At 39.8% G+C, this 26,226-nt stretch overlaps 1 protein-coding gene across 2 annotated transcripts; it reads left to right on the top strand.

Annotated features, from left to right (window-relative positions):
* Positions 1 to 75: 75 nt before the first annotated feature.
* On the top strand, positions 76 to 26,226 carry CEP95 (centrosomal protein 95). 2 transcript variants are annotated; one of them, XM_004374426.2, is made up of 20 exons: positions 76 to 417; positions 2,207 to 2,335; positions 4,343 to 4,450; positions 7,461 to 7,571; positions 8,959 to 9,055; positions 10,706 to 10,821; positions 12,985 to 13,113; positions 13,806 to 13,984; positions 15,513 to 15,625; positions 15,809 to 15,938; positions 16,553 to 16,727; positions 18,695 to 18,834; positions 19,613 to 19,705; positions 20,979 to 21,108; positions 21,901 to 22,070; positions 22,187 to 22,261; positions 23,764 to 23,916; positions 25,104 to 25,250; positions 25,544 to 25,615; positions 25,882 to 26,226. In XM_004374426.2, the coding sequence occupies exons 1-20, from the start codon at positions 399 to 401 to the stop codon at positions 26,056 to 26,058; spliced, it is 2,463 nt and encodes an 820-aa protein (XP_004374483.1). In that variant the 5' UTR covers positions 76 to 398; the 3' UTR covers positions 26,059 to 26,226. The 2 variants fall into 2 exon arrangements, with proteins under 2 accessions (XP_004374483.1, XP_023585095.1); XM_023729327.1 differs by lacking the exon at positions 12,985 to 13,113 and having other exon boundaries at positions 77 to 417.

The raw sequence follows: 26,226 nt of genomic DNA, 5'->3' as shown, positions 1-26,226 counted from the left end.
AGTGAGTCGGCCGCACTACTTCCCAGTCGGCGGATGAATATACAACGAAAGATCTCACCGGAAGTGTCGTTCTAATTCCTCCGGTGACGGGTCAAGGCGGGTGGATGACCCGACCTGTCAAACCCACCGACCTAAGCACCTCTTAGGGGGATCTTGCCCGCGGAGAAGGTTATCTAGATCCCGCAAACCGCCGGAGAGGCGCGTGCTGTGAAAGGGGATCCTCTAATGACCAATCAGCAGCGAGAAGCCGTTTTAACGTCCCTCCCTCTTTTACTCCTTGTCCACACTTTCTTTTCGTCTCCCCTCCTCCCGTTGCTGTATCTGTGCTGTGCGGCCCTTCCAGGACACCGTCCTCCGCGCGGCCGGCTGGGAGCTTGACGGCGACTTGCTTCCGCGACATGGCCGGCTCAGAGGCGGGTGAGTCTCGGTCTGGCGCCGTGGTGTGTGTGGAGTGAAGCCATCTGACTCCCCAAACGCGCATCCCATTTTATTTTGAGGCCTCTGGCCGAGCTGAACCTAGGTCTAGGCTGCCCGCGAGACTTCTGTCAGATACCCTGTCGCAGTCCGCGGGCTGCATAGGTAGCGTCCCAGCACCGCTCTCCGCTTCGTGGCCGTGGAGCAGCGATTTGGGGTAGGGGAGAGAATGGTCCTTTGACAAGGCCGCCAACACACCCGCGTCCAGATCGCAAAAAGAGTAGTCAGAAAGGATCGTCCCCGGACTTCTCTGGAGTATCTGGCCACTGTCGATGTGCTTTCCACCCTTGCATTGTGGGAACTGAGGCCGTACCTACATTTGTATTCAGCTTTTGAGGAGTAGCACACTTTTTTTTTTTTCCTTTTTGCTCGTAGGTATACTCCCATAGTCACCCCACACTTGTTCAGATTACATATCTGCCTATGAACTTTTGAGGAATATCACTCTTAAGATCTGCCAAGATGCCTGCCAGGGTAGAATAGTGGTGGTTTTTTCAGGGCCTCGAACCGGTTCGTTCCTATTCGACCCTCTACTAAGAATTTGCATTTCCACCGCAGGTATACTGGATCAGAATCTACTTTTTAACATACGTAAGAATTACCTGGGGATCTTGTTAAAGTGTAGATTCTGGTTCAGTATATATCTGGGTTGGAACTGCAGAATTCTCAACAGGAGGACCAACCAGTTCGAAACCCTGAGTTTTTTCTCTCCAGTGCCCTCTAGAGTTACCGGCTTTGTCTAGCACCGGCTTTTGGAAGGCAGTTGATTTGGTTGTCTAGGACGCTTTCAGCCTTTTCTCCAGGACAGCGTGCAAACCAGTTGTCACGGTTTTGTTAACCATGGGAAATGAGGAGAGGGAGTGGTGTGCTTTGAAGGAAAGCTGTAGTAGTAGAGAAGTTTCTATCCCTCCACCACCCCATAATATTCATTTGTTTCAAGAACATATTGAAGATGTATCTAATTCTGAATAATACTGCTTTCCACTTGATGGCTTATCATTTTAGGAAACAAGTATTTCCAGCTTTCTAAGTTACTTTTGATCAAGAAACCTTTGAACTACTTTGCTAATCTCAGCAGTATCTTGGGGAAGGGGAGTTGGGAGGGCGGTGTGGTACATGAAGAACTTCAACAGAATTACTAATGTGCTAGTTCTGAGCTTAGGTGGTGGATACAGGGATGTTTTTATGTAGTTACCATATTTTTTCATATATAACAAATATAATAATAAAAAAAACTAACAAAATATAGTTGTGTTTCACAGCTTAGGTTAATCGCACCAGAGAAATCCTGACTTGCACAAGAGAATTGAGTAAAAACCTATCCGATACTACTGGGAATGTGAAGCATCATCCATTAGTTAGTTTCTGTTACATAGTATTCCCACATACTTGTAAATATGTTTTAACTAAAGAACACCTATGTAAGGTTTATAGAATAAAAAATTTAAAAAACTATGGGTAAATAACCAAAGATTTCAGGTTGCAACAGTAAAAATTGGATTTACATCAAAGTGTTGACTACATTGAAATTATAGGTTTCTGGAAGTCATTCCTCAAAATTAAATATATTTTTAAAAATGCCTAGGAGGGTCTTTGAAATCGTATAACTATCCAATTGTTTATCTTCTACAGAGTTTAGTGTTTTGGTGGGGGGTTGTTGGTTTTTAAAAGTACGTATATAACTTTTGCTAATGCTATTTGAGGTTGATCTTTTCCCTTCTTTTCCCAACAGAGTGGATAACCATTGCCAATAACCTTCTTTTGAAATGTCACATACACCTGCGGATACATGCACTTGAAGACTGTGATGCTAACGTTTTTATTGCTCTTTATCAATCAATTTTGGGAGAAAGGGTACCAGGTAAGGATGCTAAAAACAGCAGTAATTGTTTGGGCGAGAAGTTTCTAGTGCCTTTAGTTAAATCTTTTGGTAATTATGAAATCTTGTATTTTCTCTTTGTCTGCGTCTTATTTCTAATTAAATATTGCATTCGTTACCTTAATGATTATCTCAAGGGATCCACACATAATAACAGCCTTGATCAAATCAGTTTGACTTTTCTTGATAATCATTGTTTAATGTATGTAATTATGCCCAATGCCTTGTGAAAGCCACACCCTTTCTGAAAATGTACCTTCAGCGGTTTTAAATGTGAGTGGAACTTGTTGGGTCCTGTTACATAATTTAATATTAGAGATGTGAGTTGACGTATGTATTTTATGAACCTAATTTGCCAAGAAGACAGTTTGAATAAATTCACACGTCTTAATCATCTTGAAAGTTGTGATTTGCTCATTTTTTCTAGGGATACCACATCATATTGCTGTATCCCAGGTTAACTCTCTCAAAGCCCCTATCCACAGAGTCCTCTACTGTCTCTGTCACTGTAAATTGTGAATAACCACTAAGTGCTCTACAAACTGTGTAGTCTCTCTTCTTTTCCCACTGTTACGTGAGTCCGTGTCCTCATTCACTTCCTGGATTAATGGGATAGCCTCTAACTGGTATCTTTGGTATTAGTCTCAACTGTCTCTAATTCTTTTTGGCATATAGTTACTAGACCAGTCTTTTAAAATATTTTTTTCATCCTGTCCCAAAACATTCATCTTTCTCAATACCAGAAATGAAACTGCAAACTTAACTCGATATTGAAATCTTTCCACACTGGTCTGTACTGACCTTTTTAACCTTTCTACCATAAATCCCAATAGGCTTCTTTAAAGGACATATAAGACGCCTCCATTCATACCTGCTGCTGCTTATTTTTCTCTCATGCTGCCCTGGGAAGGCAGCCACATTTAGAGGTTAAAGTCTCACCTCATGTCTTGCCTCCTTTATCTCAGAGTATTAGCATCTCCTTGGATTTTGGGATGCTTTTATCTTCTGAGGAAACCCTGGTGGCTTAGTGGTTAAGACCTACAGCTGCTAGCCAAAAGGTCAGCAGTCTGAATCCACCAGGAGCTCCTTAGAAATTATGGGGCACTTCTACTCCATCCTGTAGGGTCGCTGTGAGTCGGAATCGACTTGACGGCAATGGGTTTGTTTTTTGTTTTTTTTTTTGCTTTATCTTCTGAGGAGCTCTGGTGGTGGAGTAGTTAAGCATTCAGCTGCTAACTGAAAGGTCAGTGGTTGGAATCCACCAGCCGCTCCCTGGAAACTATGGGGCAGTTCTCCGTCCTATAGGGTTGCTATGAGTCAGAATCGACTTGACAGCAACAGGTTTGTTTTTTTTTGCTTAATCTTCTGAGGAGCCCTAGTGGCGCAGTAGTTAAGCATTCAACTGCTAACCGAAAGGTCAGTGGTTGGAATCCACCAGCCGCTCCTTGGAAACCCTAGGGGCCAGTTCTACTATGTCCCATAGGGTTGCTATGAGTTGGAATTGACTCATCAGCAATGGTTTTTTGTTTTTTTAATCTTTTGTAAAGTCTCTGGGTGGCACAGTTTGCACTCAACAACTAACCTAAAGGTTGGTGGTTCGAATCCAGCCAGTGGCACCACAGAAGAAAGGGCTGGTGATATACCTGTAAGATTACAGTCATTGAAAACCCTATGCAGTACAGTCCTATTCTGAAGCACATGGGGTTGCTATGAGTTGGGATCACTTGACAGCGAGTTTGGTTTGGCTTCTGTCTTCCATTAGCATAGTGCTTGTTGTAAAGCATGTTCATATGTATGGTGGTTGAATAAACAAACGTTTTACTGTGTGGAATTCAGGCTCTGTGAACTTTCTCTGGACTTTGTAGGCTGTTCTGCTTGGGCAGAGCCTACTTTTGTAACAATTGAGGTTACTCAGAAGCCTGTTCAGAAGCATAGATTAGAAACTTGGACCCTTACAGGTGTAAAAATTATGTAACTTTTTTCCTACAGACCTCATAGTTATTCCCAGGAGTCAGGAGGACGACGCACACAATGTACAAGCAGTAATTGATTCACTGGCCTTGGATTACCTGCAGGTCAGCTTGTCTCACATAACAGGTTAGTGTATACTTAACCATCAGATAATTATGGATTTTACTAAAATAATGTGTTAGAACCCTCAACATTGTTTACTTAACTAAATGAGTAAGTTTACAGGGTAGACCGAACAGCAAGACTGAACCAAGATAGTCAACTGGTGTAGTTAAGGTGATCATCCATGTGAGAGTATCCAGGAAAGTCAAACATTGAGCTTTTGATGGAGCTGGATCTGTAATGTAGGTGTCCTAGATGGTAGTTTGAGGTATGTTTTTTACTTTTGTTATTTTAAGCATACCATGCTGCTTATAGTAGCGAAGGATTGGAAACACCCAAGTGTCTGTAAGTAAGAACTGGTTAAATAAATTATGACGGCTCCTACAGCGAACTACTGTGCAGCTGAAAAAAGTGATTGAGGATGCTCCTTACGGTGTTGCACGTCAGTGGGGCAATCTCCAGTGTATATTGTTGTGTGAGGAACATGTGGTGCAGTTACAATGGTAACATGCAGTGTATGCTACTGTTTATAAAATCCAAGGTGGGAGAGAATACATATGCAGGGGACTGCACATAGAAGGACTCTCTAGCAGCATGTACAAGAAACCTCTAACCCTGATCGCATCCAAGAAGGGGAGCTTCAGGCCTGTGGGGGAGACTTTGCATTGTATACCTTTTTAAATTTTGAACCATGTGAATGCATTCTGTATTAAAAAAAACTAAATCTATAAACTGTTTTTGAACCATTTTCCAGAATAAAACAAAGTGTGCCTACCATGCTGTATTCTAAAACCAAATGTACTGAATACATTAATAAATATCTATATTCATAGATAGTGAGAAAAAGAGGATTATTTCAGTGAATTATTTCGAGCTGATGAACAAAGGGAATCTCAGGGATTCAAAACTCTACTTTCAATCACTAAAAGAAGGTTTATACTGTTGATTTATTCTCTGCCAGTAGTTAAGGGAAGGATGAAATTGGAGATAAGTTAATTACAACAGGTCATTTACATCTCTTAATTGGCTATTGAAGGAGCCCCGGTGGTGGAAACGGTTAAGTGGGTTTGAACGCACCCAGCAACTCTGCTGGAGAAAGACCTGGCGATCTGCTTCTGGAAAGATTATAGTAGTTCTTTTCTGTCACACAGGGTCACTGTGAGTCAGAATCTACCCGATGGCACTTAATAACAGTTTGCTATTGACAAGAGCAAATTTTTGGAAAGAGAAAGTACTCTCTTAAATTTTTGAGTACAGTTGTAGGTGAGAAAATGTGGTAAATCAATTTGGAGATAATCATTTTGAGGAATAATCCCAGAGTTTCCCTGTTCCTTTGCAGATTAGAATCACTTTATCATTTGACTAGAGCAGTTTCTGGTATTTGTGGTATATGTTTATAGAACTTTCGAATGCAGAGCTACCCCCGACAAATCACACTCACACCATGAAAAGTTGTAAAACTTACCTCTTACGGTAGACTGCAGCGTACCCTCTTCCTGCTTGCTGTGTTCTGTTTCAAGCAGTGTCTTCACCATAAAGCACTGCATTCTGGCCAGCAGTCTCAGTTGCTGGGTTGGCAGAGGGTGTTCCCCATCCTGGAAACTGAGTCTTGAGTATGCCCTTGGGGTAGACGTGTGTCTCTTGTTAAGCCAGAAAAATACAGGGCTTGAAAACAAGATTTCTGGTAGTTGTTTTAAACAGAAAAAACAAAAAGCAACTGTCAAACACTGTTTATTTATTAGTAGTATTGCAAAACATCAAATCTCTGTTTTAGGTTTGTTTTGTATCATGGCTGAAATTATGAATGGCTTGATTCTCTCAAACATCAGATTTTCTCTCCTGCCTCTCCCATACTGGTCTGAACTCATGAGGATGCCGGGCATGATCTCCCAAGGGACACCCAGATTGTGACAAGAGTTCCTTTCCACACTGACAGTGATTGGGGTCCAGGCTGTGGAATCCATTTTAGCTGACGTTAAACATGTCAGGTTTCCATGCTCTTACTGATCCTTTTCTATTCAACATTTTAACTTTAACATCTTTTTTTAACAGTCTATTGTGAGCCAGGAGCCCCTGGTGGCACAAATGGTAAAGTGTTCGAGTACTAGCCGAAAAGTTGGCAGTTCAAACCCATGCTGAGGTGCCTCAGAAAACAGGCCTGCCAGTCTGCTTCCAAAACATCACAACCTTGAAAACCCTACGGAGCACAGTTCTACTTTGCATACATGTGGTCACCATGAATCAGAATTAACTCAATGACAACTAACAAAACAACAGTTCTGTGCTGTTTTTTTTCCTGTGTGCGGTCAAATCGCGTCCAACTCATAGCGACCCCGTGTGACAGATTAATTTTTGAGTATAAAGTGGATGTGGTGGGAGATGAGGCTGGAGAGGTTGGAGGGCTCGGGTGAAATTAGAAAGGGTTTGTATGCAGGTTCAGATTTTAGGAAGGGAGCCATGAATAGGCTTTAGTCATAAAAAAATGGTAGAGCTATAGAGACGGAATAGGAGTTAACAAATATGGAGGAAAAAATATCAAGGTATCCCAACAAATATTTTAAAAAATATTACTCTGCGGCTATCTTCTGCTGAACAAATCACCATCTATGAGTCGTATCCTACAATCTGCTATTTTTTGCAGCAAGCCTGGTAAAATTCTGCTTAGCTGCTTTTTATTTTGGCATAAATCTTCCTATGGGATGTTTTCTTTAGTCCAGTTATTGTGCTTCTTTTTTTGAACATTTTGTTGTGGTTTGGGTGAAAGTTTATATTGTGCTCCTTGAAAATGGAAGGAATGTGCCAATGCATTATTTTCAAACACCGTATTCAAGGTTACTCTCTTTGTTTCTTCAGATATAATCAGTCAGCAGGAAATTGATGTTTTTAAATATTTATAATACTGTTTTTCCTGGGTTAGTTTTTATCATTCTTGTATTCTTGAACAGCGTTTTCACAGTGTTTTACCCATTTCAAGATTATGAGGCTTCCAGATTTCTTGGTTAAAATTTTTAATAGCTCTGTATTCTGTCTTCAGGAGAAAATATAGTGAGAGGAGATAAAGAGTCTATTAAGAATCTCCTAGAGATATTTGATGGGTTGCTGGAGTACCTTACAGAACACAGCAGTGAAACATCTCACGAGAAAAGTAAGTTTAAGAATCAAAATTTGGTTTGGTTTACACTGTGTCATGTCCCTTTTTACCGTTTTCCCCCCACAGGAAGTAGAATCATTAATACAGTACACTTGATAAAGTGCAGATAATTTAATTGTAAATTTCCAATTCTTACTGTCCCAAGTGGTTGAAAGTTCTCTGTCCTAGACTGTCGTATCCTTTGTTAACTTGGCTGTTGCTTATAAGTTACTTTAAAGAAATAGAAAGCTAAGCTTCTGCCTACAATTATATATCATCCTATTATTGCTTGCTGTGCCTTATGCTAAAATTTCCTATGTCAGAACTGCCATTTATGTTACAAATTTGAATGTTGTCAAGGTGTCAGCACGAAGAATTTGTGTATTTCTGTCCTCAACCTATAGTTAGGTTTGTGACAGCCTAAATAGTCTTTATTTTACTCTTTTTCCCAAATTGTAACAATTTTTTGCATGAAATTTTGGTCTTATGTTTTTTAATGATAATTATGAAGATCAGCATTGCTGTATTATTTTCCAAAAGGGTTATGGTTACTTAAACTGAATCAGCAATGTCTAAGCATTACTTATAATCTGTAGGTCAATAAATCCCATTCCTCATCTGAAACCCTTTCCTGGTGGTTGTGAAGGTTAAATAAGTCTGTGCGTAAATAGTTTAGCACTGAGCCTAGCTCACAGTAGACGTTAACTAGTGTTATTCAAATGTTGCGTTTCTGAATTCAGAAATAGAACAAAATGAGGATGGATGTTTGAACAATAAATCTCTAGAAATGAGGGTGGGAATGTCCAGAGGGGTGAGTGAATCAAAGCAGGTTCACCCACCTACCTCCTGAAATCATAGCCCTAGTACCTCTGCTGCTGGTAAAAGTATGTCTCCCTTGGGTATTTGGGGGTAGAAAAAAGATTGATAACCACTAGACTTAAGGAAAATTTCATCTAAGCTTTGATGTGGTCTGTGGTCATCAACCTTTTTTCTTAGGCTAAGGCATAACTGCTTTGGAGCTTGAGATGGGTCAACACAATTATGTTTTTCTGAAGCCACATCCTAGTCATCTCAGTTGACTGCCTCAGACATCTCTTACAGATAGACAAAAAGGTATAAAGAATAATAAATGAACCTAACAGTTAAGAAATAAAGCATTGCTAATACAACTGTAGACCCTGCTTTTGAAGCAACACTTGTGTTGTTTTTTAGTCACCCGGGAAACTCATTCTCATTACAGACGATCATTCGGTTCTTTCTTATTTCACTTTCCCAAGAGCCCAGTTCACCAGGACGGGTGGGGTGCCTCACTGATTCACATCCCCACCTCCTATATAGAAGTTGTGATACTGACTTGAGTGGGTTTTTTTTGTTGCTGTTGTTTTTTATTTATTCTAAACAGGTGAAACTGAACAGCATTTTAAAGAATCACATCAAGGAGTGCCTTTGGAAGAGCCAGAAAGTACTAAGGAATCATGGAAAAGAGTTTCCTTTGGGAGGTAGCACGGGATGTCTGTGAATTTAATCAAAACAAGTGATCCTTTTCTTTCTATTAAGATTTAAAATTGCACCCAGTATGCCAGAATGGCTGCAAAAAAAAAAAGCTAAAGTGAAAATTTCTCTAACTTCTCATATTTTAAACCTCATATTTAAACCTGAGAGAATTTTAAGAATCTTGAGCTGTATATAATACTTAGTTTTCAGCATTAACCACCACTTATTTTTACATTTTTCCCTTGATCATCAAAGTAGTTCATAGTCCTTGCAGGAAACGTAGGGAGTACAGAGAAGTAAAAAAGAATCAGAAAAAAAAAAATTGATATCTGCCATTCAAAACAAAGTAACTGCTATTAACATTTTGTTGTATTTCTGTCTTTTTTTACTATGTCTTTTTCTTTTTTGGATTTAGTCGTATTATCTATATAATTTTATTTCCTGTATTTTAAAATTTAGCACATCAGGTCTTTTCACCAGTTGTTGAACTTTTGAAAATCATTTTTAATCTCTGTATAACACACCATTCATATAGGTGCAGTATAGTTTACAGTCTCTGTAGAACACACTATTCACTTGGGTGCAACATAGTTTACGTTCTCTGTATGATACCCATTCACATGGGTGCAGCATAGTTTACATTGTCTGTAGAACACACTGTTCACTTGAGTGCAGCATAGTTTACGTTCTCTGTATAACACACTGTTCATATAGGGGCAGGATCATTTACAGTCTCTGTATAACACAGCATTCACATGGGTGCAGCATAGTTTACAAACCAGTCCTCTCAGTAGAGGTTTGTTGTTCCTTGGGTTTTTTTTGTTTGTTTGTTTTTTGTTCTTTAATTAAAAAATGTGATAAGTACATTTATTTATTTTTTCATATCTTTAGACAAGATTCAGAATCAGGGAGTATAAATGTTTTAAAGCTACTAATAAAAGCTGCCAGATTGCTTTCCAAAAAGGCCATGACTATTTCTATACCCACCAACAGTACAAAAGTGCCAGGTGACTGCACCCTCGGGCCCTTTCTATCCAGTATCAGAATCTGTGCTGCTTCCGTAGACAAAAGTGTTATGTCATTACTGGTTTGATTTGCATTTCTTTGCTAACTACGGACCGAACATGATGCTATGACCATTTTAAATACCTGATTCTCAGTATTTTTATGGAGTTTGTCATGGTTTGAAAAATACAGGCAGTGCCTTCTTTTGTAGGCATAGTACTTTGTTGAGAAAGTGTCTCCGAAGAAACTGTCGTAAGATGCAATTCTTGACTTTATTTTTCATTATTGGATTTAAAATAAAGGAATAATTGCAAAAGTGAAACATACAAGGGTATTTAGTGCAGAATTAACGTTCTACCCCCGACACTCTCCTCTACTCCCACGCCCCTAGAGTAACCAGTGGTCCCCTTTTTCTGGGTGTGTCCTCGTATACATTTAATCCTTGATGTTTTATACACAGGTGTGTCCACCATTCATATATCAGTAAAAACAGATAGGCAGTAAGAAGTGATTCTCAGCACGCAGAGAGTCTTTCCCTTTTTCTGCATAACAATGAGTAATCTGAACCCCCCTGCAGACGGGCTTCGGGGAGCAGCTCTGGCAAGGTCCTTCGTGATCAGGCTGGGCCCTGAGTGAGTCAACTCTTCCAGGTGCTCCCTGTCATCAGAGGCGCTGGGCCCCTCTTGGGATGAAGATGAAGCAGAGTCCACTGGTGAATTAATTAGACTTGGGGATACAGCGCATACCTTTTCTCTAAGAAGTAATGGTGAGTAGTTGAAACTGTAAATAGCAATTATTATTACTCAATATAGGGCTGTGAAATGTAATAATCATACTTTGGAATGTTTAAAGGTGAGAAGGATGGAGCCGTAACTGGGCATCAGAATTGAAATTCCAGAATACCATCTTTACCCACTATGAACAGTTATCTAAAATAGAGTCAAGTGGGAGTGACAGGCACATGGCAGTTAAGTCCAAGTAAATAAGTAGATGCAAGTTTGTCATGTAATTTGTGGGACCTGATACCCTAGGAGGAGTCCCTGGGTGGTGTAAACCGTTAATGAGCTCAGCTGCTAACCAGAAGGTTGGAGGTTTGAGTTCACCCAGCAACACCTTGGAAGAAAGTCCTGGTGATCTGCTTCTGAAAAACCAGCCATTGAAAATCCTATGGAGCACAGTTCTGTTCTGACACACATGGGGCGGCCATGAGTCAGAATCAACTCAATGGCAACTGGTTGGGTTTTGGTTAATACCCAAGGAAGAGAATTCTGGATACAGCTTTACAGTCTAGTCATGCTTTTGGAATACCCCCTAAGTGCGGTTTCCTGAATTAGGGTGACTCATTACGGTTTCAATTGCTAAGTCTGTACACCCAGCGGCAATTTTCCCTCTGGGCTTCAGGCCACATTTCCTACAGCCTACTGCTTATATACAGTAGACCTGAATATCTTTTGGGCCCTGGTTTTGAACCTCCCACTTTGCCCTTCCTCCAGCTACCTGACTCCCTGACCTGCCCACCATGCTTGCCATGCTCTTCTCTGGCATCATATTGCTCCCTCTGCTGGAATCGTCTTCCTCCCTTTCTGTTCCCAGAAAACTCACCCTCCATGCCCAGCCTTCTCCACCTGTCCCAGGCTCTGAGGCTCTGGGTTCCTACAGTATGGCTTTCTCTCGTTATTTCTAATACCATTCATGCACTGGATGGTACCTTATAGTTTGTCTATTGTGTAAACTGAGTTCCAGGGACAGAAAGCACGTCATACTCATTCAGCAGATGTTTATTGGATGCCTTCACTGTGCCACGCAGTGGTGACACAGTGGTGACCAAAAAAATCACAAATCCCTGTCCTTGTGGAGCCTATGTCTCATTGTGGAGGCCACCAATAAATAAAGGAGATAAGTGAAATATGTAGTAAAATTATTCATCTTAGTATCCCCAAACTTAGGAAAACACCAGGCCCACAAGAAGTCTGTATTTTTTAAGTGAAAGAATGAGAGTGCCAGAGTAGAATTCAATGCATTAAATTGGGAATCAAGTTGCCTGCATTCCCATCCAGACCCTGCTACTGGCTGTGGGACTTTGGACAGGCCCTTATCTTTTCTGAGCCCCAGTTTCTCCAAGTGCAAAATTAGAGAATTGGACTAAACCATCTCTGAAATCTCTTTCCGTACTAATGCTCTGATTCCAGGGAATAGATGCCGCCTTCCAGGGAATTATGTCCAAAAACTTAAGTCAGACAGTATACCAAAGACATAGTTTGCCATCGGGATAGGCAAAGTAACGGAGTACTCAGAGTCAAGTAATACAAGAATGTTTCTTGAAGGAATAGTCCAGTGGATCGACGGGGGAAGGAAGGGAAAGTGATTTTAGGAATGGTGTTCTATGATATCAGGTGCCATGTGGAAAGGTGCGACCATTTAAGTAGATTCTCTGACAAGAGATAAGGAACTGTGTTTAAAAACAATGTGATTAAGGCAAAGGAGAAAAGGATGAGAAGCCAGACTATGCTTATAAAGGGCTTATGATAGCCTCCTTTTATGTTTGGATTTGAGACATCAGATCTCTCCATCATACGTATGCACAGGCATCTCATTCAGGCCTCAATTTCTGGACTATAAATCTTTGACTGTAGTACCAGCCAAGACTCGTAGTTCAGGAATCTCTGGCACCTATTGTTCCTAAAGCAAAGTGGTGAAAGATAGTGTAAAACGTTGCTTTTAAGTTGTGTAAATGATTCTGGGCTAGAGAACTGCACCTTGCTTGTAGTTATTAAAAGTAATAGTATTGCAAGCAATCTGACCAGCATAGCTCTGTGTCATTCCTGAAATTTTTATCCCCTGAGTTCAAAACTCTAGGCTTCCAGTTGAACATTCAGCAAATTATTTTGATAATTAAAAAAAAAATTATCTTTAGTATTTTCTTTTGTAGGTGCCCAAGATTCTAATGAAGTACAATCTAAAAAAGCCACAACCTCACCAAGTTCTAAATCCCATGAAGAAGTGTTGAACCCCCAGTCTAGTATTTTGTCCAGCAGCAGGACAGCCTTTGTTGAAGACAGTGAGTAGTACTGGGTTATTAGTTCTTGAGACTGTTGCTGTGAGTTGGGTACAGTAGTTCCTGGGACAATTCCTGTTCCTAGTAGCTTTTTTACTTTTGCTGCTCTGTACTTTCATGTGACTCTCTTGGTTTTACATGGCCTTATTTGTAAATGTTTGCTATTAATTACTACCCCTGATTTCTGCTTTAGGACAATAAGAGTCTCTGATACGTTAGTATATCAGTTGGTGGTCTTCAAATTATTAGTGAGTAATACAGTAACTTGGAAAAATGTTCCTTATTTATTTATGGAAAATGTTCCTTCTTCTGGCATTCTCATGTGATAGTATTACATAAAATCATTATCAATAGCTAACTGCTTTTCCTCCCGATGGCTGAGCCATGATTTACATAGCCATTCTTCAGGCCAGTTAAGTTGCTTCCAGTTTTGCATTCTTTCGATTACTTTTCAGGGAATGTTTTTATGATAGTAAAATTAGAATTAAATTCTTCCTGATTTAACTATATCCCTACTTATTTACTAAGGATGACTTCCCAGGTTAACTGTTTTTTGAGTACTCTTTTTTTTAAATCAAGTTTAAAACATACTTCTAAGTGGTGTGTGCGAACATGTTTGTATAGGTATGTGTATGTATATATGATTTATTTCTTAGAAGTTTCATCGTAATGTCCACTTTAATTTGTTCTGTTAGTGGAAATTCCTTCAGTGAGTATGACTTCAAGTGCCAGGAAGCTAGGGGAGCCTATTCGGTCAGCCATCCGTTTACATCCACCCCACCACCCGTCAGAGCCTCGAGCGCCCTGCCCCATAGGAAAGGAGTACTGCTTGTCTGCCGGGATTTCTACTGGAGAGCCTGCGACATTTTCTGCGGTAAATGGAGAAGCTTGCTTTTAATTGGATAGAAGTCTAGATAAAGAGGTCTCTGCCAGAAGAGCAGTCAAGAGTATTCCATTAATTAAAGCATTGTACTTCTTCACATCAACTCTGCGTACACCTGCTTGTTCTTGTTCTAGGAAGATAGGGACAAGATGAATGTATGAAAAGGGAACTAATGAGAACCAACACATGTTATTTATTTTGTACCAGGCACAGTCGTGGGTACTTTACACCTATTGAATAATTTACTCCTCCCAACAACTCTGGGTGGATACTCTTTTCCTTTCCTGTGGGGAAGCTGATGTAGACAGGTTAAATACTTGCCTGAGGTCACACAGCTATTATAGAGCCAGGATTTGAACTCAAGGCTCTGGCTTCAGAACCCATGTTGTATGTCCTTAATTGAAGAATTAAAATTTTTTAAATTCTAAGAAAGTGTGGAAAAGAAAATAAGAACCATCCATCCATCTTCCCACTTATCTAGAATTAACCACTGGTACTCTCTGGCCTATTTGCCTCTACTCTTCTCCTTTGGAAAAAAGTTCCCTCTTTTTATACACTCATCCTGTCCTCCATCTTTCTAGAAAGAACAGCTGTTTATGTATAAAACAATGCAGGAGAAGTACAAAGATGAAATAAGCATCATTAGCACTAGGTGACCATCATTCTAAACATTCTGTGTATGTGTCAGATAGGAGGGTAGGCGGATAAGAGAGAGGGAAATCGGATCATAGGATAATGGTTACCTTTGACCAGGTGGTAGGGGGATGGTGGGTGGGCTTCTGAATTGCTGGTAGTGTTCTATTTCTTGACCATTTGGTAGTTAAATGGGAGTGTTCATTTTGAAATAATTCATTGAGTTTTATACTTAACCTTCAATAAAAAGTTTTTTTAATGAGATCATATTATAGTTGCTATTTACTGAAAAGTACTAAATTTATTTTTACTTAATAGAAGAAAAAGATACTGACGTGAAACAGAAGGGATCTTTAGACATCAAATAAATATTTCTTCACCACAAGGAACATTTTCCAAAAGATTCCATAGTCTAAGATTAAGAAAATAAGTTATTAAAAATGTTGAGAGTTTATACTCATCTTAGGAGATTTCTTTAACTGTTTTAATTGTAGACAGTGTACATTGATTCTTTGATAGGAAAGATAATGACATGAATACTTTGCACCTGTGATTTAATCATTTCTTTCATTGTCCAGGTGTAGCTGTAACCTCTGACTTTTTTGTTTGAGAACATCTGCCTCTGTATTTCAAGAATGGTATCTTGACTTGTTGTACTCTTCCTGAGCCACACATTTTCTCTCAGCACAAGTTTGTAGACATTGCTCCATTCCTTTGGCATTGGGTGTCAGTGGGGTATTTTGAAAAATACACTTAAAAACAAAACAGAGAATGAAGGGACCTAGCTTTGTGCCATAGATACACACACACGCAAACCTGGAAGTTCTTACTTGTATGTATTTTCTTTGTAGCTTTTTCAAATCAACTTTTTTCATGTTTTTAATAGGAACCAGATGATAGCGTTTTCTCAACTTCCAAGTTGCCTAAAAATAGCAAACAGGAAATATGTTCAGCTCAGGTCCAAGGCCCCAGGACAAGGAGGCTTCCCAAAGGAAGCAGGTAACGTTACTGCAGACTTCAGTGTTTACAGTCTGCTTGCAAAGGGATTTGAAGAGTAAAAGGTGTACTCTCCGATTTTAGCTGTGAAAACCAGTATGAAATATTTTTTAAAGCATGTATTGCAGTTATTTTCAACTGTGCAAACTTGGGTACTTAAATATCACATCGTCACTTTCTTTACAGACATGAAAACAGATCTGCAGTTTCATCCTGGGGTTCACCTTTTCCCCAGAGGCTAAGAAGGACGTTAACGGAACAAGAATTGCACGCAGTATCCGAGAAACTCTCTCAGCGGCTCTCTGAACTAGATTGGGTAAGTCTCGTTTTTTATCTACATTGAGATTCCCATGGGATGGTGAACATTTAAATGATCCCCCGACTGAAGGTGGAAGCTAAACTTAGGGTACTGGAGAATGAGTTGTGTCTTAGTTACTGTGAAAATATTCCATAATTCAAGGAGGTAGGACACAGCATGAACAACGATCTCCCAGCCTTTTGTGATATAACCAAATCTTGTACAGATTTACCCAAACTACTGAATTCTGGTGAAAACTAACTTAATCATTTAATGTAGATGTTAACATTAAACAGTTTATCTTTAGATATATCTATGTCATTTCCCTTTGTTACTAAAAACAGATCAGGTATAAAATCAGGTGGATGGATCACTGATTCTCACAAAGTACAATATTATAGTTTTGGGGTATCATTGAATAAATGTATTGAATCCCTGTGTGACTGACTGTAAAGTTGATTGAGACTGAATAGTCAGTAGCGTTGATATACACTGTTTAAAAACGTAGTATCTGAAAACATGTTATTAGCACCTAATTTTTAAAGGAAGTTTTTTAAAGGTTATATCTGGCTACTCCTACCAACTTGCATTCTGAAGTCAGTGAAAGATGTTGGAAATAATTTTCTTAACAGATGTTAAAAAGTGCCCTGGGTGATCGAATTAAAGAAAAGACTGAACATGAAGAAGAGGATGCTGGTGCTGGAAATGAAGAGGTGGAGAATGGAGAGGTGGAAAGTGGAAGTGCTGAGACACTGTCTCAGTACAGTGATAGCATCATGGACTATGGGCCAAAGAAGCTAAGGCCAGGTACTTATCCCAGAGACACTTATCCCGGGTACTTATCCCAGAGAGACCTATCCCAGGTATTTATCCCATAGAGGTTTAGAATGTGGACATCCAAGTGAACCACCTGGGCAGTTCCACTCGTGTTTAATGAATTTCTTTTTTTCTCACTTTAAATATTTCAGAAATATATAAAAAGATCAAAAAATAATTTCAAACACCTGTATCTCCACCATCTAGAAGTAGCAGATGTTAACAATTACATTTACTTTAGACATTTTCTGTTTAAGAAATAAGAGTTGAAATCCTAGTCCTCCCCACAGTCTGTTCTTTTTACCCCCTCACTGAGACTACTATCTCAAATTTGGTATCTTTTTCTCTTATCTCTGTTTTATACTTTAACAGCTCATATATTACTTGCCTAAATAATGCTATTGTTGTAAAAATTTATGTAGATACTCTACATTTTATTCTGCAACTTGCTTTTTTCTGTTACCATTATTTTTTAAATCTATGTTGATACTTACAGATTCAGTACATTCATTTTAACTGCTGTGTAACTAAGTCTGTACAATGTACTCCATCCCATGAGTATGTATATATACCACTGTCTGTCCATTCCTTTGTTGATGGACATTTAGATTATTTCCATTTTACATAAACAGTTCTGCGATGAACAGCCTGTAATATGTGCAGGAGTTTCTCTGGCATCTACATCTAGTAGAAGTGCTGAATCCTGGGGTTGACACTTTCCAGGGTTGCCACATTGCTCACCAAAGTGATCGTGCCAGTTTGTACTCGGATCAGCAGTGCGTGACAGTTTCTGGTTTGCCCCATCCTTGCAGATACTTGCTGCCCTTTGATCTTCTGCTGTCCAAACTCAAACAGTTATCTTGTCTTCCACCCACTGAAATTCTGCATATTTTCTCCACTTTGGTCATCCCTTGTTTCTCTAGAAATAAGTCTGTTTCTTAATCTAGAATTTTCTTAACTTTTTCAGTTGTTTCTTTACTCCCTCAAGGATACTGCCTTCCCTCCTCTCAACTGTTTCACCTCTCTCTTCCCTTTAAAGCTTGACTTGGCTGATCTCCAGCGACCTCACCCAGTAACCGGACTACACACATACACATCATATCGTGTTTTAAAAACACCTTTTAAGTTAAAATTCTGTTTTAATTGGGTCTTCAGTTTCTAAGAATTTCTTATGGATTTAGTTAAAATGTCATCAAAGCATGTATTATTTAAAAGATTATGCAGGTCAGTTTTCTTAATAACTTAAAATTGAAAATGAATGCAAAAGACTTAAATAAGAGAATGAGAAAGGAAAAATAAAAGCTGTCAAAGAAAATTTGAATTCTCTGGCCTTCACTCCCAAAAGAGGGAGTTTTCTTCTTCACAACTAGGAGATGCCCAAGTACCTCTGTAACCATGGAGCACAGAAAGGTTTGTGGAGAGAAGCAAATTGTCAGATCTCTTAGGCAGTGTGGAATTAAGAGAGCTAAATTGCTAAGTAGGGAAAAATCGGGACTGCCTGGACAATGCTAAACTAGATTAACTTTAGCTTGTAAGTATGCTGCTTTATACATATTTGTAAAATCTGTATCTGTATTTATATCCCACTTCCTCAGGACCTAGATAGATAAAAGGATAGCACATGCACTGCCCAGATGGTTTTTACCTTTTCTCTGCCATTCTCCTCCATCACCAAGAGCACTTACTAGGCCTTTGTGAACAGCAGGCATTCCATGTGTTGCTCCATTTTCAACCTGAAATCGAATAGAACCTGACTACTTCTTTGAGATAGTACACATTTTTGTGTGCATTGGCCTGTTTAATTGGTGTGACTAAATATGCAAGTTAGTTATAGGAGAAAATACATTTAGCACATCCACTCATCAGTCTCTTGGAGTCGTTAAAAACCAACTATTTGGTTTCTAACTGAACAGTTCTGGCTGTCGGGGACCAATGGTTTACGTCTCTCTGTGTTGCAGGACTTGCCGTGTCTAGAAAGCCACCCTACAGATCCCACTCGCTCTCTCCTTCTCCAGTGAACAGACGCAAACCATGCCATAGGGAGCGAACAAAGCAGCGAAAACCAAAAGAAACAGATATCCGGCGATTCCGAGCACAGGTACATCCCCAACTCTGTTGGGCAGCAGGCGATACCAGGTGCCCCCAGGCAGGTGCTACAGTGAACGTGCTATTGAGTCAAGGCTTAAGATGCATCTAGTATTGTGCCGAGTGGATGACAGAGAATTCTGTGACCTAGCTTTTGCCCTTCTATCAGGTGACGTAAAACTTGCACTCATGAAACTATAATAACTTGGTCCAGTGGATTAATAAAAACGAGATCAGTGTGGTATTTTTAGAGAAAGCTTTAGAGATGAAGGGAATTTGATGTGGATTAAATATGACAGGCCACTTGACTTACAAATAGGATGAAAAAGTACCCAAACAGACATGAGAAGAGGTGGTTAGGATTCAACAAGGAGACTGGTATGATTACCAAGGAAGACTTCCTGCTGTGGGATAGGAATTCAGAAATGTACCATGAATTTAGAACACTTAATTTGCTATAGTGTGCTTTATAATGGTGAAAGACTGAAACTAATTCAGGTGTCTTCCAGTAGTGTGCACCTTCCACTCAGTATGGAACTCAGCATGTAACTTCAACTTAGGAGTCAAAGTAATGATAAAAACTGGTAGAACAAAAATTAATGCACTTAAAATTTCATTTTATGTCCCAATTACAGCTTTGTTAAAATAATGTATATTTATGTCAGAGAGCCTGAAAGGAAAAAAGTGAATGAGCTTGATATCTCGGGGGTTGCAGGCTCCTAGGTGATTTTTTTCTGTTTTTCATTTGTAAATGTTTTTAATAATATCATTTATGACCTTTTCTCCTCTAGGCAATAAGTGAAGCATTTGAAAGGGAACTAAGAAGAAATAAAGTTCAAGAGAATATTGGACCTCTAGGGATAAATGACGAACAGGAAGAAACAGTGGGTAAAAGTCTCCGCTGTAGTAAATGCCATTTGATCAGATCAGTGGAAAGTAGAGATGATCTTTTTAAAAGGAAAAACAAACCAACAGGGCCTTAATCATTAGCTCCTTAAGAAAAGGCAGGATTTCACGATGTAGGATTTTCTCTTTTAACTTATTCTTGGAGTAGCCAAGCTGCTCAAATGTGGTAAGAAGAACTAGCGTTTTCCCTTCCCTAAACCGTCTATCAGTTTTAAGGATTTCTGTTGCTTAGTTCACCAAGGGTTTAAAAATAGTCTAGAGTGACAAAGTTATAGGAGAGTAAGAGAAGACACTAGAAAATCCCAGTTGCTCTATACCTGGTTGTAAGAAACCTGAAGCGTAAGTTTTCATTGCTTTTCAAAAGGATGGTTACAGAAATTAAGTGAAACCATGGGAAATATGCTTATTCTAAAACGTTAATGAACAAAATAGGGTATAAAATACAGTATGGTTACAACTAAGCACTGTTTTAAGAATTTGTTAACCTACCAGAGAAAAGCTGACAAAGCAGCAAGTACATCAGAACATTACTAGTGGTTGTATTTAGGGTCTGGGACTGTGGTGACTATGAAACTTGAAAAAGATTAAGCGCTTTTTCAAATTCCAAGGGATGGCGGAGACCAAAGTGTGCTTTTTTTTTTTTTTTTTAAATATGTGCCATTTATTTTTTAAAAAATATTTTATTGTGTTTTAGGTGAAAGTTTATGTAGCAAATTAGGTTCCCATTTAACCATTTTTATACAGCTTGTTCCATGACATTGGTTACCTTTTTCACAGTGTGAAGCATCAACATTCTCACTATTTCCGTTCTTTCTGTTCTGTTTCCATTGATCTAGCTTCCCTGCCCCTCCTTAGCTTCTCATGTTTGTTTTAGGGTAAATGTTGACCACTTGGTCTCATACAGTTGATTATTTAAGGGAGCACAGTAGTCAAGGGTGCTGTTGTTTCTTTTACAAGCCAGTCTATTGTTTGGATGACAGGTGACCACCAGGTTTTAGTTCCAAGCTCAGAGATGTTTTAGGTTGATAGTCCCAGGGTTCCTCTAGTCTCTCTCAGTCCAGTAAGTCTGACTTTTTTTAGGAAATTGAGTTTTGTTGTGCATTTTTTTCCCTTTCTATCTGGGACCAAAGGATGCTTTTTAACTTCCTTGAATGTTAACCAGAATTTAGAAATTTGAAGTTTGAAGTTGATGTATGAAAGAGTTATTAGACCTCTCTCTCATTTCTATTCTGTTCTTTATCTGCTTCTAAGGAAAAAACATACAGAGAAGCTGTTCATAAAGGAACGCCAAAACCTTGTCAGCCTTGGAAGATTTACTCTAGAAAAACCACAACTCCAAGTCCAAGAGGTGGCTTCCCAAAGCCAAATAAAGAAGTTCCAAGTAAGAACCACAAAATTGTCCTTTATGGAAAACTGGCAACATTTGAAAGTATGTGCTACATTCCAGGGACACAGCACTGAAAACCAACATGCATGTTAGCTAGAGAAAGCTCCCACTTTTATCACTGCCATATGGCTGGACTTCTATAAAGACGGAAAACTCTTCCATGAGGCAGTACCTCAGGGAGCCCTATCTATTGGCACCAGAGGAAATGCCAGGACCACCACCTGCTGCTCTGGTGGTGGCCTCACTCTGTGTTCACTCACTCTGGTTGCCTTTGTTTCTGGGAAGTTGGTAGAATGAATAGGATGCTCCAAGGCAAGCAGATGGCTCGTGCAGCTCCTGTTAGATTGACAGTTGGTGCCAGTGAGAGTTCATTACAAGGAGAACCAGGCCACGTGAAATGCGAGGCTGCTGGCTTCCCAACTACGTCCTATTAGACAGACACTTTTTATTCTAGGCATAGCGTACCAAGAGGGCTGAGGAGCCCCGTTTTGCCACAGCATCGCCATCCACAGGCACCGGGGCAGCCAAGCAGTTCGGATGGCCTTTGCCACATCAGCATGTCATCAGACGGAACTATTGAGCTTATTTTCATCCTTACTAGTAGTAACTGGCTTACTCTGATCAAAGAAGGAATGCAGAAATAATATATACATTTAGAATTATTCATTTCAGAATCGGAACCACATCACTTAGATAAGCTTTGATCTACCAGGAAGGTGGGATAAGAGCTCTTGTAAAAAGCTGTTGGCAAGTTTCTCAGATTGAGGATCTCATTTTACTTTACAGTGAAAGTAAACGAACAGAGCCTCCTGCCCCTGATGCTGGAGCAGTTTCCATTTCTCTCTGTTTCTGACCAAACACTAAGCAAAATGTGGAAACAGCAAATTGCACAGGTTAAACAGCTCAAAAAAGATGCATATGGAGAAAATCGATCAAAGAAGAAACTCCAGGATGAAGTAAGTTACTCTCAATTTTAAGATAAGTAGGAATATAAAGCAGAAAGGAGGAGCTTATCCTTGAGAGTCTAGCGAACAACATCATTAACCTCCTTCCCCGTGTGTCCCCCTTACAGATAGAAGAAGCCTTAAGAAGGCACGACCTCCTTACTGCCCTTGTCAAGAAAGAATATGAACATAACAGGAGACTGGTATGTCAAGAGCAAGTTGGTGTTGTAATTTTGAATTTATAAGTTAATTATCTTTCTTATTGTACTAGCTGGACAGTAGTCTCACAGTCTTTCCTGTAACACTTGCCTGAGGAAGCATCTAGGACTTTCAAAAAATTACATACAGTTTCATTTAGTCTTTATAGTAATATAGTGGAGTAGCTGTTTCCTGTGAAATTAAGAACGTGAGGCTGGGAGGTGTTAAACAACTTGCCATGGGTCCCACTGTAAGTAAGGAGCCAGGTTGAGTTTTTAATTCAGATCTGCCTCTGAACCTCCACAGACCTTTCAGGGTGCCAGGTGGTTGTAACTTAGTGCTTTTTGCCTTCCCCCATCTTTCTCAGGTTTCAAGCAAAGAGCTGAGTAGTTTACCAACTTCCATTGTAATTCCAGAGGCATTGGTGGTTCAGTGATAGAACTTTTGCCTTCCATGCAGCAGACCTGGGTTTGAGTCCCAGCCAGTCAGTGCACATCATGGGTGACCTACCAAGAGGGCTGTGGAGGCTTGTGTGTTGCTATGATGTTGAACAGATTTCAGCACAGTTTCCAGACTAATATGAACTAGCAAGAAAGGTCTGGCAATCTACTTCTGAAAATCAGCCAGTAAAAACACTCTGAATCACAACAGTCCACTCCTCAAGATGGCACAGGACCAGGCGGCATTTCATTCGTTCAGGGCCGACTCGACGGCAGCTAACAGTTACAATTTGGATTGGGAACTGTACTTAGCACATTATCCTCTGTTGAGTATACTGAAGGGAGAAGACAGAGACAGTATGGCAAAGGAAGAAATTTAAAAACCTTTGGTTGAGCGTGGGGTAGAGGGAAGTCGCAAGAAGTATAATTCCATACAATTCCAGAGAAATAAGGGGAAGCCATCTCAAGAACACACGTGGTACCTTGGTAGGGGGAGAAGAAAAAGAACACCTAGTTGAAGTTTTATGTATATGACCTCATTTCATCCTCACTACTGTGCAGGTATTGTCCAACTGCATAATGAAGAAACAGAGTTCAAAGGTTTATAAGCCCCCTTCCCACTGGGGAAGAGGAAGAAAACAATTTTAATGCTGTCTAGTTTTGGCCTAATTAAATATTCTTGGAAACTCAAGCTTTGCTTGAAAGTCTAAGAGTGCAGTTTTCCTCCTTTTAAGCTGGCATCTGGTGTGACTTAGGCAAGCCCTTGGTGGAGCAGGGAGATGAGACCCTGGAATCCCTCAGGAGTGCTCAGGATCATCGCTGCTCTCTCAGCAGTAAGGACTTGTCAGGGCTGCTCCTGGGACTGAGGCCCATCAAGGTGACAGGCCTGCCAAAGGCTGGAGGACTTCTGGGAGCCAACAGTCTTGCACCCTCTAGGCCCAGGCTGTAGGCCACTGGCCCTCCAGACTCAGCTCCTGACTTCGAAGGCATCATGATGGGGAGCAGGGCAGATGAGAACCCTGGAGTCTGTCTTCCTCTTGTCCTTAACCTCTTTTTCCTCTTCCTAGCAAGACTTCAAGGATCGCATCAATAGACAGAGGTTGACTCAATCAAAGATAAAAGAAAATCGGCAGCAGATTGTTCGTGCCCGCAAATACTATGATGACTATAGAGTTCAGTTGCGTGCAAAAATGATGAGAATGAGGACCCGGGAAGAAATGGTAAATACTGTTTTTCTGTCCAGTTCTGTTAAAAAGGTAAATTTTACTGTTGTAAACTTTCAGGGCTCTCCTGTGTTTGCGACTCTTGTCATAATTTGCATCCAAAATCCAAATTTAGTCCTAAAATGCTGACAGTGAGACTTCTTACTTGTCCACACTTCCGTTTCTTACCACAGTGCATTCTCAGTCTGCACTGCCTTCATCTTAGTGGGAAGTCTGAATTCACTGTAACCTCCTGCACATAGCAGTTTCCCAGGACAACTGCTTTAGTGCTTTGGGAGCATGTTATGGGAGTCAGGAACTTCAGGTGTGATTAGATGGTTTTGGATTCCACATAAAATCAGGAATGATGGGAACAGATGTCCTATGAGGTGTATCCACAAGGTACTTGCTATCTCGAGGGTAAAACACTGTAGTAATTATAGTTAACTGAATGCTCTGAAGTAGGTTCTACTGTTGTTATGCTCATTTCCAGCGGAGGACACTCCTAAGGCTTTCAGAGGTTAAATAACTTGTTTAAGGTGGAAAGCTCAGACCCTCATACAGGGGGCTAGTGGGATTATAAGAGTGCAGCTGCTTTGGAAAACAGTCTGGCAGTTTCTAAAAAGGTTAAACAGAGTTACCTTATGACCCAGCAGTTCCACTTCCTAGATATACAGCCACACAAAAACCTGTACATAAATGTTCATAGCAGCATTATTCATAATAGCAAAAAAAGGAGAAACTACCCAAAATGTCCCATCAACTGATGAATGGATAAATAAAATGTATACCCATACAATGGAATATTATTCAGCCATAAAAAGAAATGAAGTACTGATATATGCTGTAAAATGGATGAACCTTGAAAACGTTACGCTAAGTCAAAGAAGCCAGAATCAAAAGACCATATTACTGTATGATCCCATTTATATGAAGTGGCCAGAACAGGCCCATCTATTGAGACAGAAATAGATTAGTGGTTGCCAGAGGCTAGGGGGAGGGGAGAATGGAGAGTGACTGCTAATGGGTACAGGGATTCTTTTTGGGGTGACGGTTGCACAACTCTGAATAAACTAAAAACTACCGTATCTCAATAAAGCTGTTCTTAAAAAGTCTTTGTGAAATACAAGCAGTATGTATCTCTAGCTGGTCAAAATGATTATATTCCTCAGTGACACAGTTTTGTTTTTATGATTAAATAACAGTTATTTAAGAAACTATTTGAAGAAGGTTTACAAATTCAGAAGCAAAGATTACGGGACCTGAGAAACTATGCTAAAGAAAAGCGAGATGAACAAAAGAGACAGCACCAGAATGAACTGGACTCAATGGAGAACTATTATAAAGACCAGGTGAGCTCACTTGCCTTATATTTTCACATGCTTAAGGCTGACCACCTGTGTCAGAAGCCAGCTTTGTCTGTTGAACAATAAAAGTCCACTCAGAACTTTGCACTATAGGTGGACTGACTTCACTTTAAAGATTGCATTTTAAGATAAAATAAGCTAGTGCTTGACCATTGTACAGAGTCCATCTCACCCTACCTCCTTAAATAAAGATTTTAAGCCTATGGCTGTTAAATATAAGATTTATTACACTTGCACTACAAACATTAAGATTTGTTTTTTTTCTTCCCTGTAAACAGTTTTCTTTGCTGGCTGATGCCATAGCACAAGAACGTCAAGAACTCAAAACTAGAGAGAAATCCCAGGCCCAGGTAATAATTAACAGTAAATCATTTATTTACATTAAACTTTATTATCCCTTCTCAGGGGAGTAGAGAGAATACTAATTAAAAAACCCATCCATGATCTAAGATACTTATCCTATGATTTTAACGTTACCTGTTCAGGTCTCTGTAAGAGCTGCTAAAATTATTAAAATTATTGGTGGAGCGCCACGAGCAGGAAGGTTGAGAGGGAATAAAAACATAAGAGGGCCTGGATGAATGCTGCGAATCACAGGATGTGACTTCTCTTTTAGACGTTACATAAGGTGAAGAGGGAGCTGAGATCTAAGATGGAGAAGGAAATTCAGCAGCTGCAGAACATGATAACACAGAACGATGAGGATGCTTTCTTCCGGGAACTGGAAGCTGAGCGCTTCAAATCTCGGCTTCATCTGGCTTCCTTTCAGTACAGTAAAAACCCCTTCCCATGAGGCCAGACTTCACACAGTGAAGTTTCTGGAGGCCCTTACCAGAGCAGAGCTACAATGGAGCCAGTAAACAGTCTAAAGCAGAAGAACCATTTTAAAATGCCTTATCTATGTATTCATTCTAGTACTTTTTATGAAATAATTTTTTTTAATAAAAGTTGCTTTCTTCAA

This window comes from Trichechus manatus, unplaced genomic scaffold (genome assembly GCF_000243295.1).
Source record: "Trichechus manatus latirostris isolate Lorelei unplaced genomic scaffold, TriManLat1.0 scaffold00028, whole genome shotgun sequence".
Taxonomy (NCBI): domain Eukaryota; kingdom Metazoa; phylum Chordata; class Mammalia; order Sirenia; family Trichechidae; genus Trichechus; species Trichechus manatus.
This window is presented reverse-complemented; position numbering and strand designations above follow the sequence as displayed.

Coding starts and splice junctions, on each gene's coding strand:
- CEP95 (XM_004374426.2), top strand. Junction 7,572..8,958: donor TGAAACATCTCACGAGAAAA/GTAAGTTTAAGA, acceptor TATTCTAAACAG/GTGAAACTGAACAGCATTTT. Junction 25,251..25,543: donor AGAACTATTATAAAGACCAG/GTGAGCTCACTT, acceptor CCCTGTAAACAG/TTTTCTTTGCTGGCTGATGC.